This window comes from Lonchura striata, chromosome 3 (genome assembly GCF_050655825.1).
Source record: "Lonchura striata isolate lonStrDom1 chromosome 3, ASM5065582v1, whole genome shotgun sequence".
NCBI lineage: Eukaryota > Metazoa > Chordata > Aves > Passeriformes > Estrildidae > Lonchura > Lonchura striata.
In genome coordinates this window covers 98,070,704-98,088,929 of record NC_140705.1, presented here as the reverse complement: position 1 = coordinate 98,088,929, position 18,226 = coordinate 98,070,704, and the positions used below count along the sequence as shown (strand labels likewise).

The 18,226-nt window shown below is 38.7% G+C and overlaps 2 protein-coding genes across 3 annotated transcripts in view; one reads left to right on the top strand and one right to left on the bottom strand.

Annotated features, from left to right (window-relative positions):
• PIGF (phosphatidylinositol glycan anchor biosynthesis class F) overlaps positions 1-10,675 on the bottom strand; it is a 38,926-nt gene extending 28,251 nt beyond the window's left edge. For both annotated transcript variants that reach the window (XM_085575925.1, XM_021544317.4), the window contains exons 1-4: positions 10,339-10,675; positions 8,624-8,715; positions 7,640-7,756; positions 3,035-3,143 (exon numbers count right to left, since the gene is read on the bottom strand). In XM_085575925.1, the coding sequence (XP_085432051.1) occupies positions 3,035-3,143; positions 7,640-7,756; positions 8,624-8,715; positions 10,339-10,566 (546 nt within the window). In that variant the 5' untranslated portion in view covers positions 10,567-10,675. The remainder of the gene's footprint in view (positions 1-3,034; positions 3,144-7,639; positions 7,757-8,623; positions 8,716-10,338) is intronic.
• A 55-nt stretch (positions 10,676-10,730) lies between these two features.
• On the top strand, positions 10,731-17,951 carry CRIPT (CXXC repeat containing interactor of PDZ3 domain). The gene is made up of 5 exons (XM_021544315.4): positions 10,731-10,775; positions 12,188-12,253; positions 12,673-12,727; positions 13,375-13,478; positions 15,505-17,951. The coding sequence occupies exons 1-5, from the start codon at positions 10,760-10,762 to the stop codon at positions 15,567-15,569; spliced, it is 306 nt and encodes a 101-aa protein (XP_021399990.1). The 5' UTR covers positions 10,731-10,759; the 3' UTR covers positions 15,570-17,951.
• The last annotated feature ends 275 nt before the right edge of the window (positions 17,952-18,226 follow it).

Here is an 18,226-nt window from a genome sequence, read left to right as displayed (position 1 = left end):
TGATTTCTTTCAGACCTTACTTGGGACTTAGTCTGTAGGTATTCCCTTAAACATACCAGCTGAAGTTCTATGGAGTTCTATGCAAAACACTAGTAGTTCTTGTATTTGGGGGAGATTAAAAAATATTATTAATCCTGCAGCTGTATTATGTGCAGGTATTCTGATGTTCCGTAAGTGGTTAGATCACTCGGGGCAATCAGCACTAAAGATTTTCTTCCCAAACTAAACAGATCTGCAACAACAGCAGATTCTTTTATGAAGATCATTCTTCTTTCCCCTGTCTGAGGTTAAAGACAACACAGAAAGCACTTCTCTTTTATTGTTACAGTGAAAGAAGTTACTATGAGTTTCTGTAATCACCCAATATCATGTATCAAAAGGAATTCTCTTGCCAAAAGGGGCTTTGTGCCAGTGCTCAGTGAACTTCTGAAGAACAGAAATGTCTCTTGGTTCTGAAGATTCCTGAGACAGCCATGCAGCTACTACATGCAATACCTGGGTTGCTGAATCCATACTGTTCAGTAGGAATAGAAAGACAAAACACATCAAACACATCAGCTGTTGCATGAAGTGGTGTTTCCCCAGAACCTGATTCACAATCTATCACAAATATCTCAATGCTGTGAGATCTTAGCTGAGCTGGGCAAGCTAGGAAGCAGTGTCTCCTGGGCAAATACTGAAAATGCCTGGCCAGGACACTGCCCCCAGTTCTATGGTTTAGTGACCAATATTTAAGAGATGACCTTCAGAAAAATATTAGATTATTAATAGGTGATTGAAGACTTACGAGAGTTGTGAGCAGGATCCTGGACAAGCTATTTTAAAGAGGTTGATTTCTGCCTTGAAGATCTGTTACAATTTTGGTACTTCACTGTTTTGCTTTGCTGAAACAACTGGACTTGTAAAAACTACATTACATTTTTAACAAGAACTTCTTTCATCCTCCCTAATGCAGCAGATCTTAAAAAAAATAGCCTTTAAAACTGCAGTTTTCAAAGACTCTTGGGGTGGCAGCCTGCAGGACTGATAAGCAAACTCTTGGGCTGCTCCTGAACTGCCCACATCATTAAAGATCAAGCAGGACAGACTCAAAGTGGAACAAAAAATTCCTTCTCCCATCCCACTATTTAAAACTATAATGTGTAAGATGGAGAAGTGAAGATGGGAAAAATGAGGGGAAGGGAACGAACAGTAGCAAATGCTGTAGATGTAGGCAAACGATCTTTGATGTAGAACTTGAGTCATAAACCTTCCCTTGCTAACTTCGGTATCAGAAATATGTCAGAAATGCAGGTGGAGATGGTGAAAGAAAAGGGAAATTGCAGACATACAAGGAGCACTGGGGAGCTTTCACACCCAGAAAAAGCCAGTGACAAGTCTGGGTATCTGAAGTTTCTGCAGATGCTTTGCTGTTCTGAGGAGTCATATAGTATCATTTTAGATGTTTAAGTGTAGATTATAGAGCTAAATTTTCAATCATGTTTGGCTTTTATTAACTTGGAAGAGTTTTCAAAACAGCAAGTTTTCAGACCATTATCAATCTTGTGTCTCCCACTACTGGAACATGTGGGAATGGACCAAAAGCTAAAAATAAACTCTACCTAAAGTATCTGTCTTTAGCTATTAATGTCTTTTTTGTTACAGAACTCCCTGACCTAAGTTTTCCTCATATCATTGGTGCATGAAAGGTGAAGGTTTTATACACAGTGTATTGGCAAAGTCTGAGATTTTGGGAATAAAACAAAACCTGCCAGATGACACATGCTACTTTAAAATCCCATCTGAGCAAGGAAAGAGTGCTTGTCTCTTATCAGGCAAGCAGGGAAGTGAGTAAGACTTGGAAAGGAGATAAGAGATTGCATTTCAGTGAAACCCTTGAGTTTTGGGTTACATTCATGTCTGTCCACAATTACTTAGTGCCAACACATACCAATGCCAGACTGATGGTGAAGCATCTTGCAGGAATAAAACCAAGTGTTTTCAGGGAAGAAGATGTTTTGCTTAAAATATTAAGCTACTCCTCCATTATTTTTGAAATACAAATTCTAATGTCCAATTACACTCCTGCAATGAAAGACTAATGGCATAAAAGCAGGTTGTGAGCTACTTACGGAAGAAAAATTTTAGGTGCAGCTGCAAGCCACAGCATCTCTACAATATCACAGAGGAAAATATGTTACACTGATTTCTGGAAGAAACCTCTGAAACCATCTGCTTAAGAATAGGCCTGGTAGACACTACTCAGCCAAGAGTGTATGAGTTTGGTAACCAGACAAATTTACGAAACACTGAGCACATGGAAGAAGCTGTTACTGGTGCCATCATTTTACGGCAATTGCAAACTTCAGTTATGTTTAATTGAATCACTTCTCCATACCAAAAAACATAGTAAGAAATTAGCATAAACATTGGAATTCATAAAGATAGAATCTGCAATGTCAGCTTCACATTTTTTCTTGTTCAACTAAAAAGCTACTGGTTGCCTTTCTTTGAAATCAGAAGTGTTTAGTACAGTGCTTTGGCTATACCATTTCCACAAACTGATCTAAATCCATTTAAAATACCTTCTGTAAAGTGCTTTTATGGAAGACAGAGGGGAGCTAAAACACCAGGGAAGCATCTTTCTTTCCCTACCTGTGAGCAATAAAAGCTACTAGACTGAAGGCAAACTTGAACTTATCTTCATAATTTCACATTTCTCCTCCAACTTGTCTAGCTTCTTCTTATCAAATCATTAAGAACTCTATTCCATTATAAAATTTGCAGGCAACAGACACTCAAGTGTAATGCATGCAACACACGCAAGTATGTAATAAAGAACCTATTTAAACTGGAAGTAAAACTAATGCATTTGACTTCCTTACACCCTAGGCAGAGATGTTTCCAATGAGTTTTTAAAAGTCTGGCATAACTCTGAAGGAACAGCTTATGACCAAGTACAATACACCTGAACAGCTTCAGAGCAATTCTGTGTAGTGTGCATCTCCAGAAAGTTAATATATTGTACCTTTATGGTAAGGGTATACATACTGACCTGCCAAGGCCGATCCCAGTCAAGAGGAATGGGAAATGCTCCAAGCCAAGCTCCAAGTATACTGCACATGGAAGTAATCTGTAGACTGCTTTCCCATATGGACATAGCTCTGTAAAAAGTGTGTTAGAAGTTTTCAATAACAGCAGAAGTTACCATGGTAGATAACTAAATCAGATTTCTCGCAAAATTTTTGAGGCTACAAACAGACATAAAATTTCACATATTTGATAAATAGTATGCAGGTTTCTCCTAAAATACACAAACTAGAAGTAAAATCTAAGTTGCACATTTGAGCTATAATTACAATCTTTTTATATCACACGTTCAGGATTTTTTTTCCTTGAGATGTTTACTGCAAAAGCTAATTTATGTTACCTTGAAACACTGTTAGACTGAGCAAATAAATCTATCTCGACAACTGTGTGCATGGCAGGGAGAGGCAGGCATGGAAGTACTGTGGGATTGTACAGAAAAGCACAAGCACAGTCACAAAGGACTCTGTGGTGCAGACATATTTAATGACTACAACAATTCAAAATTTAACACAGAAATCCAGTATGAGAATATTTCAAAACAACTTCCCATCAACTGAAAAGAAACATTGCAAGTAAATGTAACTGCACATTGGAGCCCTTTGGTAGCAGTGCATCCAAGTCCAAATACACTGGCTGCAAGATAAAATTTTTGCACACTAAAGAACTCTTACACTATCAGTCATGGCACACATTTTAAGAGATGTTAAATTACTTCAGTTCTCAGTTTATAGCCTTCTGCCACTACTGATTTCAAAAGTTTTTGAAAATCTGGATTTCTGTTTAACAGATGAGCACTTACTACCATCAATGTACCAACTGATCACTCTGCTTTGCTCAGGCCATGAACATTTGGGTGCCTGGTACCAACTAAGAAACGAGCAACAGAAGTTCAGAATGCAGTAGGGCACAGTTTCAAGACAGGAGGACCAGACTAGAGTCACTGCCCCGAATCAGTACAATAGGAGATCTGAATTTAAAGTTTGCTACATTTCAGATTATAAATGTACACCTAGCTTCAGCTAACATAGGAAAAAATATGACCATTTTTAGCATCTTGAACATTAGATGCACAGTAAACTCTGAATTTTGCATGTCATTAGGTTGCATTACATGAACACTTGGTTTTGAAGAGAATAAAATTTCTTTACTTGTAAGTACACACTGCTGCACTTGCTATTGACCAAACAGCTCCCAAGTTTAAAGCAAACATTTTTCAATATTTGCAGAAAAAAAATGTCTTGCAGACCACAGTACTGACAGTGCAAGGCTGACAGTTTGAGTAGAACTGTTTCTTCTACAATAACAAGACCCCTTTAACTTAAAATACTCCAGTTCACAATTCTACCAGTTTGAGATTCTTATTCTTGAAGAGAAAAGTCTTGATGTAACTGGAAAACTGCACACAGAAAATCTTTTAAATTGTTTTCAAAAGCTGAATAACTGAGCAGAGAGCTGTCCGGCAGAACACAGAAGAGAACATTCACTGCAGTTTTAAATCAGCAAAACAGACAACAGAATACACCAAGTGTTTAGTACAGTGCTTTGGCTATACCATTTCCACAAACTGATCTAAATCCATTTAAAATACTTTCTGACTGAGGTAGGACTGACTGAGGTACAGTTATACCTCACAAGACATCTTGTGTGTATGGCAGATTCAGCAGAGACTGCTGTACCATATGGAGGTATCAGACTGAGTCCAAAAGCAAAACAAGAGAATTAGCAAGGCACGTGCCCAAGTGAAAAAGAGCCAATTTCAGCTGCTAATTGAACCCCTCTGTAGCATGAACTGGCTACCCAAAGACAACCTGACTTGTCCTCCAGCATTATCCTGAATTACTTACTTTTTTAAGTCATTACTTAAGTACTCACTTTTCTTCTTGGAATGACTGACACTTATTGGGATTTTTGAAGATATTCTTTATTCCACCACAAATGCCTCATTTGTATAAGACTAACAGCTGCAGAAATGTTTATAAACTTTGCATTTTCCACATTTCTTTCATTTTAAACTAAGATAATCCCACAGACAAAAGTAGCAATGTTTAAGATAATAAATGAACGCTAGTGGCAAAAAGGTCTTTAAAGCCTAAAGTAATTATTTAACCCTTTTAAATAATAAAATAAATTCAGTTCAGCTGTAAATAATGTTTGAATTAGGACGTCAGCAGACATAAATAATCTACTGAGACAGCTCCTTTACAGACAAGATTTGGAATTCTTGACTGCAGCAGGACTAAATAGTAAGCAGCCCTTGGTGTGTGATGATGCTTCCATTTACAAGGAACATTTCAAGTCTGTAAGAGTATGCAGCTCACAAGGTGATAAAATAGGCATAATGAAAACAGGAAGGAGCCCTAACATCATGGTTTTTTACTATTTTTTTTGCAATATCCAAATAAAATCTCTTTTCTACCTTAGTAACACCTTATCATTGATATTATAACAGAAATTTCAACTGCTTTCTCAGAGTAGTGATTTGAAATAAACAGTCTCCAAAAGGGGGGGGGGGGGGAAGGCAATTGAAAACCGCTTTCTTAAAGACTTTTATGCAGGAGGCTATTTCAGCTAAGTTACTGAAACACTATTTGAAAAACAGCCACATGCTGCCATTAGTGCTGATAACCCTTCCCGTAGCCTTTACTTCCATCTAACCACTCCCAGCAGCACATGGCAGCACATTGTCATGGCCCTGACATCAGTCACAACTCCAGATGTCGGAGTAAGGAGCCCAGAGATGCTGATGTGAGACCACTCCTTTCCAAATGCAGAATTAGTGAAAAGGGCCCTGTTTATAACCAACTAAGAATGGAAGGGTTTGTGATGTAGAAGACATAGACTTACTTTTCTCACATATTCTATGTGCACATAGGCTTAAGGTTACTTAAGTCTAAACTGCACTCAGGTACTTTTTCATACTAAGCTATACACTTGATTAGAACTTTCAAGATAACTGTTCCAGTGAAATTCAATTCCCTAAACTCTGCTTTCAAGGAAAACAGCTCTATTGATTTTACCTAACCATCCTTTTCCTCCATTTAACCAGTCCCACCTCATTCCACATGGTTAAGTTAGACACCTTTTAATGTATCATGTCTACATTCATCTCAAGCCCAGACCTAAGATGTTCCAATTTCACGAGGTCAAATGAAAAAACACAGGATTATTTTTAAATGAGCAGCTTGCTACAATCCATAAAGAAACCTGTTACAATATTTCTTTGTAGTCTATACTCAAAGTGTAAACAAACATCAACAATAAACATTTTTCTCAAATAATGTGACATGGCTCACTAGTAAGAAGTACTAACAAGTCCTCACAGCAGAAGTGTCAAAACAAGACAACTGTTTCCTATGCAATGATTGTGCTGAAACTGCATTAATATCCAAACTAGGAAAAAAATAAATCAACAGGCATTCAAAATCTATCTGGCACAAAGACAAACTGATATTGTCATACATCTGTTATTTAATTTAGCTGTTGCTTCCAGATACAAAACCTACAAAGATGACCAAGTAATTGGTCATTTTGTCTAAACAACTCCTTGCTTTTATTACTGTATTATTATTATTGTATTTACACTGCCACTGAAAAAAAAAAGTGTAAATTACTTGAATAAGGATCCAAGATATTTTTCAGTAAGTTGACAACTGAGATAAACCAAAATTTAATACCTGAAAGTAGTATTTAAGTCTTCTCCTCTACAGGAGTGCAAATGAAAAAAAATTCCATAGGTCAGTAGTGTAATACAACCTTTCACTGTCTTCTGAGATAAGACTTTGCCATTATGAACTTTTAAAAGGGAATGAATACTAAAATCTCACCAGATCTCAAGCATAGAAGCCTCTTTATGCTTCAGTGTCCCAGTCTTTCAACATGCTATTATTTATGGAATGAAAAAAGGCAGAAGAAATTGAAATCTTCTGAAAAATACATTATCCTTGATACATGCTAATGCCATGGCTGCCACTGGAGGTGAAAATGCGGTTAGAAGGCTTGTTTTACTTTAAACATACTCCTGCAAAAATTAATGCCTGAAAACTCTGACACTCAAAACAGCTTTCTTTGAAACTGAAAATAGTATGGGTTAATAATACATACTTAAGAACATAGTATAATTTTCAACATTACACTCAAGTTTCAAACAGTGCTTGTTTTGACTTCCTTTTCCTACTTTAAAAGTTGCATTTATGAAGGTACTACTGGATCATGTGTAAGATTCTCCATGCATAGCTCAGTGTCAGGTCTCCCCTTTAATTGTCAACCATCATACAGGATTGCACAATGCTTTTACTCCAGTAGAATATGGGCTGGAAACATTACTTCCTTCAAACACATCTAAAGTGAGATTTAGCATCTGAACACCAAAAAAAAAAAGCCATTTTTCTGAATCGGTGTCTTCAAATAAATCTTTTTGTCAGAAGAGCTCTCATATGTCTGTAATCACAAATACAAAATCCACCCATCATCCAGGAAGTTTTCTTTACAAAAAATTCTATTATATATTTTTTGTACCAATTCTGTCCATTTCTATTCAGAGAAATATCAGAAACTTTAGATTAGGACTTACCCATTTTTGCTAAATACCCGTATCCATGCCTGTATGTTTGGTCCCAGCAAACACAAGCATTGTAAAGTAGTGTATGTAGACAGAAGAACTGCAAACAAAAATGTCTCAGTCACTAACCTACAAAAAGAAAAAGAATATTACAAAATTAAGTGAGGTGGTTTTTCTAAAAGTTCCAAGATTTAGGAAGAACAAAGTCCCTCTCATTCAACTTGTGAAAGCATGTTCGCTTTCTTAAACTTCATAAAAAGGAATAAAATATTTTTTTCTTACTCTGTAGAATAGTAAAGGAAGCTGGAAAGAGTTCTGCTGTTATCTCAAGAGTGAGATGTAGTAATTTTTTGAAATGGCTGAGACCTGTAATATTTTTAAAAAACCACAGGTGTACTTCACATAGATCATTAGTTCTAAACTGAAGTATTCTTGGATATTTACCAATTTAATGATTCCATTTTTCCAGTTGTGACAGCAACCATGAAACCAAACTACATTAAACTACTGTTAGTCAACAACTTAGTATATCTTTCAAAACCCAGGTTGCTTCACACTTCTTTCATTAAACTTTCAAAAAAGTTAAAACACTAACATCAAAAGGATGAAAGACAAGCCATGTGGTTTAGAATCATATAGGGAAAATGACTAAATAAAGCTTCAAAAAATATTTGTGTCCATATGTCGAACATAAAAATTAAAGAAGCTGTTTGTAACTGTATTACAGTTTTTATTTATAGAAGTCTCATTTAAGAGCTGGCTTCCAAACAAAACAACTGAACAAGCAAAAAAAAAAAAAACCAAAAAAAAAACCAAAAAAAACCAACCACCAACCCAAAACCAAGAGAAAGCTGAAACAGCCACCTTTCTTCCCCCAGCTAGGAGCTTATCCCTTAACTTCTAGTGTACGAGAAAATACACAAGTATTTATACCAACATCTGCAGGGAGAGCTGCCCCTTAGAATATTTAGAGAAAGAGAGGGTCTTCTGACTTACTCTATGAGAGGTGCTCCATAAAGAACAATAATCGCATGAAATAGTATGCAAGACATGAAAAAGTATATACAGCATTTTAGAAATCTGGATATCTAAAAAAGAGCAATGAAATATCAGAATAATGCTTCAAAACAGAACATAAGTAACACACACCCTCTAAATCTTTATCAAGTGCATTGTATTCTGATTAGTACTTTAATTTCAGCTGAAGCACAATATAATAGCATGGCATATTTCAAAACAGTTTTCCATATATTAGTACTTGAAATAATTAATTTAAAATCATCACAATCCACCTACATTTTTTTTTTCATGCATCCCATTAAAACAGGGCAAACATACAAAAAATATAACCAGAAATTACAAGATAAGCAGAAGTAATTTTATTGGACATTTTTACACTTCTGTTTTACATCTGTCATATCCATTCATTAAAAAGCAACTCTCACAAAAAGTGAAAAAAATTTAAAAGCAAGAAAATATACAATATATTAAAAGTCTGCTAAAAAAGATTCAAAATTACATTAACTAAAACTACATTTTGAACTTGGCATCTTAAATTCTGAATATATTTGAGAAATATCCATAACTTTCTGTAAGTTATACATATACACTTTTCTATGAACTTAACAGTTTCTGGGTACTCACTGTATCACGTAGAGGCAAAAACACTTTATACACAGTTCTGGTGAGGTCTGTTTTGATCAGGTCTGTTCTGAATCTGTAACTTCCCTTATTTTTCTATATTTACTCTTACCTATTTTTTCTTCCTAGGATAAAATCTCACCTAGAACATGAAGTGTGCTTCATTTTTAAATCATGGATGGTTAAAATACTTGCTTTCCATCATGGTTTTGTGCATTTCATATCCTCCTCAGTCAGCAAAACTATACACAAGCTTTGCACACAAAGAGATGCTGGCAGGGAAGATCACTTAAACATTTAAGAACCACCTCAGAGCACTACATCTTGCCTGGCTCAGCATGTCAGGAGTGAGACTATCCCCACCCGATTTCAAAACCCTGGGGTATTCCTCCACTGCTGGGCAAGTCGTGTGCTGCTCCAAAACCACTCTGTTCCAAAGTATTTCATTGGGATTCACACCTTTAACACTCCCCGTTGCAAACTAACTACAAAAAGCTTCTCCCAAATTAAGATCTGTATGCAAATTTCATCATACGAGGAAATGCAGGCATTTTAATACCTTTCCATGTAATTTTTTTTTCAGTTGTTGAAATGTAGCATACTATCTCTTTTATGTGTCAGATTCTGAATTTATTTTTTTTCCTCTTAAAGTTATTACAAACTTACAACTCCACACGAGAAACGTGTGATGACATTTCTTCCTGGTATATCTACTTACCAAGAAGATGAGTCAGGCCTGGACTACAAAATTAGTTCTGTGCCATTTAATTTTGCCAGGTTTTGCCACCACGCAAATTCCTGGGACAATAAACAATATTGCATTGGCAAGAATCAGGAAAGCATAGACTCACTCATCTGAACAGGTTACTTACAGGTAGGGAAAGTTTAACATCATGAAAATACTGAAAAATTTGTTTCAAGAGATGCTACACTCAACTCACTGATAGAAAATGAGAATTCACCATCAAAAATTGGTTTTTTTTCATTTGATTATTTCAAATGAGATAGAGAATTTGCTTCCCCTCTGGATTGACTGGCAACAACGTAAGAATTTTTTTTAAAAGTCTTACCTTGTGAGCAAAGGAACGTCTCTTAGGAGACTGGTTTGGTTTAAGGACTAAGTGCAAGATTATATTGAGGGCAGCAACACAGACAGAACAAACACACAGCCAGGTGAGGTGCGTTCCCAGGACGCTGAATCCGTCCAGGAGGAAAGCCGGGGCCAGGGCGGCCAGGACGACGGCCAGAGCGCGGAGCAGGTTGGCAGCCAGCAGCCGCCCGACCTCCGCCCCGCTCATGGCGCCGGGCAGCGCCGCAGCATCGCCCCGGCCCGGGACGGAGCTCCGGGCCCGGCGGCGGGAGAAGGGGAGGGTGCTGGGGCAGGAAGCAGCGCCCGTTCGAAAAGCCAAACCCCGCCCGGCAGCGGAAGGCGGCGGGGCCCGGCCGGCGGCACCTCCGGGGCGGTGCCGGAAGCGGCGGCGGAGGGGCGCCATGGTGTGCGACAAGTGTGAGTACGGGACGGAGGGGATCCAGGGCTGCCCGACCGCCTGGGCCTGCCCGAGGGCATCCAGGGCTGCCCTGAGCGGATCCAGGGCTGCCCTGAGCGGATCCAGGGCTGCCCTGAGCGGAGCGGCAGCCGCGGGTCCCGGGCTGCTCAGGGCAGGCCGCGGGGGGCGGTCCCGGCAGGGCCCTGTGTGAGCTGTCCTTCTCCCCTGTGTGAGCTGTCCTTCTCCCCTGTGTGAGCTGTCCTTCTCCCCTGTGTGAGCAGTCCTTCTCCCCTGTGTGAGCTGTCCTTCTCCCCTGTGTGAGCTGTCCTTCTCCCCTGTGTGAGCTGTCCTTCTCCCCTGTGTGAGCTGTCCTTCTCCCCTGTGTGAGCTGTCCTTCTCCCCTGTGTGAGCTGTGGTTCTCCCCTGTGTGAGCTGTCCTTCTCCCCTGTGTGAGCTGTCCTTCTCCCCTGTGTGAGCTGTGGTTCTCCCCTGTGTGAGCTGTGGTTCTCCCCTGTGTGAGCTGTCCTTCTCCCCTGTGTGAGCTGTCCTTCTCCCCTGTATGAGCTGTCGTTCTCCCCTGTGTGAGCAGTCCTTCTCCCCTGTGTGAGCTGTCCTTTTCCCCTGTGTGAGCTGTGGTTCTCCCCTGTTGAGCAGTCCTTCTCCCCTGTGTGAGCTGTCCTTCTTCTCTGTGTGAGCTGTCCTTCTCCCCTGTATGAGCTGTCGTTCTCCCCTGTGTGAGCTGTCCTTCTCCCCTGTGTGAGCTGTCCTTCTCCACCTGTGGCGCATATCGATGTGCATCGTTTAAATGATTCTGTCCTGTATCATCACTAGCGTGAGCAGCGAGGCCAGAGAAGGGATTGTCCCACTGTGCTCGGCACTGGTGAAGCTGCACCTCAGGTGCTCTGTTCAGCTCTGGGCACCTCGCTACAAAAAGACATTGAGGTGGCAAAGCAAGGCCACAGAAGGGCAGCAGTGCTGGTGAAGGGTCTGGAACAGAAGATGTGATGAGGAGCAGCCGAGGTTGTAGGGGTTTTTTAGTCTGAAAAGGAGACTCAGGGATGGCCTCATCACCCTCCTCAAGTCCCTGAAAGGAGGTTGTAGGCAGGTGGGGACGGGCCTCTTCTGCCAGGCTACCAGTGACAGGACAAGAGGACTCAGTCTTAAACTGGACCAGGGCGCATTTAGGTTGGACATTCAGAAGAATTCTTTCCTAGTCATGGAGATGAGACATTGGAATGGGCTGCCCAGGAAGGTGGTGGAGTCACCATCCCTGAAGGTGCTTAAAGAAAGACTGGATGTGGCACTCGGTGCCAAGGTCGAGGTACATGCTGGTAATTGGTCACAGGTTGGACTTGACAAATTCAGAGGGCTTTTCCAACGTAATTGACTCCGTGATTCTTAGCTTTTTCCTTTGTAATGTTTCCTTATGTAGGTGAGAAGAAGCTTGGAACAGTGATCACTCCTGATACATGGAAAGATGGTGCAAGAAACACTACAGGTAACCTCAGCAAGGTTTAGCAGCTTGGTTTTGAGGTATTATAAAGCCAGCTGTGCACCTGAGCTATGTTAACATCTTAAGACCAAAACTTTATATTACTAATCATGTTAAATATTAAGTCATGTACTTTCCCTCCCATGCTGATTTAATGCATTGGGAATTTATTTGTCCAGAACTCTTTTGTATTGAATTGGTCTGGTTTTGTTTTCTGGAGTTTTTTTTCTTTCTTGCATGGGAGGACAATACATAGAGTATTTAAACAGAGCATAAAGTGTTCTGTTACCCTGTCTCCAATGCTGTGCTGAATATTTAATCTCTCTTCGTGACTTTATTTGCATATGTGTAAAAGTTGTAAATGAGGATTTTTAAAGTATGCTTGGAATGTTGGAATGGGGTTATTGATTTTTTTTTTTTTTTAGAAAGCGGTGGTCGCAAATTAAATGAAAACAAGGCATTGACCTCAAAGAAGGCAAGGTTAGTCCTTAATACTGATTTTGGCCAAGAACATCATTTAGCAAACTAACTGAGACCTGTTTCCTACATAGCTGGGCAGCTACTCCAAACTTGTCCAAATACACTTAATAAATTAAAATTGCAGACTTAAGGTATTTGATTTGTCGGTAAAAATATGTCCATACATATTTCATGGGTGCTTTCTGCTCAGTCATGGAGTATTTTGCTGCAGTTCTCACTGGAATTACTAGGATTTGATGCTTTTGTAGGAGAGAAGCTGAGAATACTTATTTTCTGTGCTAATATTGCCAGGATAATCTCTTGAGCATTTCCTGCATGTCTGCAGGACTTTCTGTTTGCAAGGGGGCAAGATGCTGCTGGGAGGTGTTTAACTTCAAAGTCATTTAGTATCTTAATAAAAATAAATATTTTTTGTTCTGCTTTCATGAAGTTGTCTGTGGTGGAAGAAATGTCTCTCAATAGGGAAAGTGGGAGCTTTTCTGCATACTTTGTGTAGCCTGTTAGAAATAATTCTTGCATGTCTCTTTTCTAAATTACAGTTTTTGCTGGAGTTTCTGACTGCACCCTCTGGCTTAGACTTTTAAAATGAGGCAGAAAAAATACTTCGTTTCAAGGAGTATAAATAAAGTACTTTTCCTTTTTCCCAGGTTTGATCCTTATGGAAAGAATAAATTTGCAATATGTCGGATTTGTAAGAGTTCTGTCCATCAGCCAGGGTCCCACTATTGTCAAGGATGTGCCTATAAAAAAGGTGAGCTTCATTGAGTGCCAAAATACTCCACTTTGGCTTGGTCAAGAGAGGAGGTACAACACTTAAATTTGTATTTGTGAAGAGAAGGTTAAGATGAGATTTAATTGCTATCTTCAGCTACTGATAGGCAGGCACAGGGAACATGGAGTCAGACTCTTAGGTACACAGAAATAGAATAAGAAATAATGTACACAGGTTAGAATGTGGAAAATTCTAATTTCATGCAAGGAAAGCAATTTTTCAGTCTGGGGGTGATCAAATACTCTAGTAGCAGGTACCATCAGTGGTTGTGAAATCTTTAAATCTGGTATTCAGAGAATGGCTTGAACAGTCCTGAGCCAGCCTTATCCAAGTTGGCTGTTTTAAGTGGGGCAGGACTAGAGACTGAAGGAGATTATTTTAAACCCTTGTCATTCTGTAATTCTGCTTCTTTTATAATGTTTCCAGTGTCTGAAATAGTACATTTGGAAACTTAATCTAGGCAATTGCATAGAGAACTCTCATCTAACAAGTTCTAAAACTCAATTGCTTGTTGCAGTCCCTTTTCTCATCCCTTCTCTCCTCTTCCCTTTTTATAATAGCTAAATCTAAAATTCCTAGATGGAAAAAAGCATATCATAAAGTCAGTTACGTGATTTGATGCCAAAGAATTTTATTATAGCACATGAGGTGAACTGTTTTTTGAGTGTAGACCTACAGCTCACCAATAGTAAGTTTTGTTTATGAAATTAAATGTTCAATAAATATGTGCTGTGTCACTGAGTCAGTGGTTTAGCAGCCTGCTGTAGGAATGTTGCCTGCTAGGTCCTTCCCAGACTGAACCCCATTCAGTAGAACCTTGTACTCTCTCTTAAATTTATGTCTGGTTTGGGTGGACTTCAGGATTTGATCTTTGTGTATCTTTTCAGGTTAAACCTGTTATCTTCATAAAATTAAGAACTTTCTAAGTGCTTTAGGTTCTAGCTCTGACCATCAAAGATGTCATTAGGGCATCCTTCTTGAAGCAAATGCATTCATACAGCTCAGTGCTTCAGCTTTTGCATATTTCTGAAATTGAGAAGCAATCTCAAGTTAATTAATCCTTAGTTTAGACCTGAAGTCAATATTTAGTGGGCTGAATTTTGGTCTCCAGAGTAAATCGTGTGCCGTGTTCCCTGCTGTTCTCTTCCCTAATGGACTGCTAGATATGATAGTCATGATGTCAGTATATGAAAGCACACAATTTGGAGAAAGCAGGAGTAGATGCCACTTGACATTTTTTGTCTGCAGCTGAACGTTTGTGTAAATTGAGGTGTGGTCCTACCAGATAAAAGATTTAGCACCTTTCTGCTGTGATAGGAGAGGGAAAGATTGAGACAATCCACCCCTCTGCCAAACTTGTATATATTCTGGTGCTCTGGTCTTTTGACTTGACACTCTTAGAGTTTAGGACATCAGTGTTCATGACTTCAACTCTCCAGTATTCTTGGTGTTTATTGTTTTTCACTCCTGCTCTATAAATACCTTAGTTCTATGAAAACATAATCTAAACTTTCTCAGTTCTCTGAAGCACCCCACTTGTGAATGACCCATTTAACAGTCAGTTTGTTGGTAACTGTATTTTCTTAGCCCTGCTACTTTCTGTCCATCTCAAGCCTCATTTGGCTACAGGATGTAAACCAATTAACAATACACTATTTTTACCTTTTGTCAGAAGTGAGCCTTTCCTGGCTACCTTCAGGCATTCCAGCAAATTGTAGAGGCTTCCAGCAGTATTGTGAATAATAATGCTCTCAAAGTGAAGCTTATTTTCTTCAGTGGAAGGCTTACACACACACTGCACATATTAATTTGTATTAGGAGTTACAATATTACTTCTAAGTTTGTAGTATCTGTTGAGGACATGTCTAAGAATGGATAGATTGCTAATAAGAGCTCATTTGGATAATTTCTTGAAAAAGATGCTTACAAAAACATAGTAACTGTGTTTTTGAGAAAAAATTGTAATAATTTTGAAATAATGTACACACTTTTTCTGTGCTTATAGGCATCTGCTCGATGTGTGGCAAGAAGGTCTTGGATACGAAGAACTACAAACAAACATCTGTCTAATTGTACTGACTAGTCTTTTTATGAATTTTAGCTTCTGTGTCTTTGTACAGTAACTTTTATCTAAAATCATTTGTGAATATTACTTTCTGGAAGATAGTATTTGGATTGAGAGGTAAAGACAGCCTGCTTGCCTAAAATGTACATAATATTTTATTATTGTTGTTTTAGCACTAATATTATCTGGTATTTAAAGGTAATGGCTTTCAGCAACTCTTAGAGTTCAGAGGAAAGGAGAAGATGCAAGTGGATAAGTTGAAACTAAATTACCATCAGAACACAGATCTTTGAGATGAATACTTTTTTTTTCCTTATCACAAGTCTTCTGCTTGTTTCATGGTAATGGTTTGTAGATTAAATATGAACTTGCATCACCTCATTAAAGTATCTTCATTTAGTTATATGCCTATAAGTATTTATAATTATTCTCATCCCAAACTATTGTGACCTTGCTCTTTGGATTTTAATGCAATTGTCCTGTTGTATTTTGTTTCTGCCTACAGTATGGTTGGTTAAATCACAAATTTTTAAGCTAGTGAAATCTAGTGTGTTGCCCTGCCAGTTCTTTCTGTGGCATTGTTGTGGTTTAGCCCCAGCCAGCAATCAAGTCCCACAGAGCTGCTCCCTCACTCCCCCACCATCAGAATTGGGGAGAGAACTGGAAGGGTAAAAGCTTGAAAATGTGGGATAAAGACAGTTTAATAGGGAAAACAAAACATAGAATTAATTCAGTACTTCCCATAGGCAGGTGGGTGTTCAGCCATCTTCAGGAGAGCAGGGCCCCATCACATTATGGTTTCTTGGGAAGACTAACTCATCACTCAGAATGTCCCCCCTTCCTTCCTCCCACTTCGTACACTGAGGATGGTGTCATATGCTCTGGAATATCCCTTTGATTAGTTGGGGTCACCTGTCCTGGCTGTGTCTCCTCCCAACTCCCCAAATACCCCAACTTCCTTCCAATTGTGGCAATGCAAAAGGCAGAAAAGGCCTTGGCTCTGTGTAAGCCCTGCTCAGCAATAACAAAAACATCTTTGTATTATCAACTCTGTGCTCAACACAAATCCAAGACAAAACCCCAATAACCCACTAACAGCGAAGAAAACAAACTCCACCCCATCCAAAACCAGCACAGGCATTAGGACTTATCAGCTATTCCCTTGTTAGCCTCCAGGGAGTCCTTACATATGGTATCAGGTGGCCCAAAGCAATAAAATAATGAGCATCACTTTCTAAATATCTCAGTCTCACAATTTTCTAAGTTAGTCTGTCTTAAATATTGGGTTTAAATTCTATGATGTAATTGCTTATATATATGTCAAATATAGAAGATCAAAGCGGGCTGATTTTTTCAGCTCTGGTTTGATACAAGGAGTTAATCTCTGAACATGAGAGGCTGACTGTGGCTCTGCAATTCTTTGGCTTTTGCTTAGTTTCTACATATGAAAACAATTTCTGTTATGGAGCATAATAACTACTCCCTTTGCATGTATTTTAAGAAAAAGAATTATTCATTCTTAATTCATGGTTAATTTTTAATTCATTCTTAATTTAGGGCAAAGAATTATTAATTCTTAATGCATGGTGAAGTTTTTACTAGACCTATTTAAGTGTTTATTCCCTTGCAATTTCACGCTTTTGCAACTGTCTTTCAACTGTAACAGAAAAATTATCAATGAGAATTTCCCTAAGTACAAATTCTGTTTTGGGTTTCCTTTTGTTCTCACTTTATTACAGAGGAAACTACATGACTAATGGAAACTGACAAAATTGCTGTTCTTTCTGTAGGGCAAAATAAAGAACACTGGGCTTATAGTTGCTGTTGCCTTCCTACCATGCAGTAGTTGTGCTGTAATTAGCCCTTTAAAGGGAATTGACTAACATTTCATGTCATCCTTATCTATCCATTTTTAGGCATTTATCACCAAATTTTCTCATTCAAATGTGTTGGCTTCCTGCAGTTGCTAAAGAGGTAATTATTTTTGACATTTTATATTTGCTGAGAAGCTTTGTCAGGATAGTGGAATGAGCTGGGCTTCCCCAAAGAATAGAGGATTGCTGCTGCTTTTTATTGCAAAAGCTTCTCCTACTGTAACAACTGCATGGAGGTACACGGATTAGCTAGCTGGTGATAACTTGGTTTCCAAACACATCAAGAAATTCCTGTATTAGTGTATATCACTACAAACTTCTCACCTTTATATGGGTGAGAAGAAAATGTCTGTAATTGGCTTCAAGTTTCACAGCAAATCTTGTCAGCAGTGTGTGTGACAATTTCAGGTGGCAGGTTCTCCAATAATCCCTGAACTCTTCAGCCTTTATGGATATGTGCTGTAAGATTGATTGGTTTTTGCTGTTCAGTGAATAAAACTTCTCTCCCTAAAACAGGCCAGTATCTCTATTTCAAAAGCATGGCATCATAATTCTTGAATAAATTGGCATGAATTGAATGTTTATTGCATTCTGTAAATATTGACATTGAATGAATGAATACCTCCTTTTGAAGGAGGTATTGAAGATTGAAGAACAACAGGAATTTAAAGAATATGATGCTTGGTTCATAATTATTTTGTGAACTGAGCTTTTTTGCATATGTGTACTATTACTGGACAGCTGCTTTTGCATGTTAGAATCTATTTTTGTTGTAAAAGGACATGTTT

Excerpts from the sequence above, each read along its gene's own strand:
- CRIPT (XM_021544315.4), top strand. Across the intron at positions 12,254-12,672 it reads TGGTGCAAGAAACACTACAG|AAAGCGGTGGTCGCAAATTA; the intron begins GTAACCTCAGCA and ends TTTTTTTTTTAG. Across the intron at positions 13,479-15,504 it reads AGGATGTGCCTATAAAAAAG|GCATCTGCTCGATGTGTGGC; the intron begins GTGAGCTTCATT and ends CTGTGCTTATAG.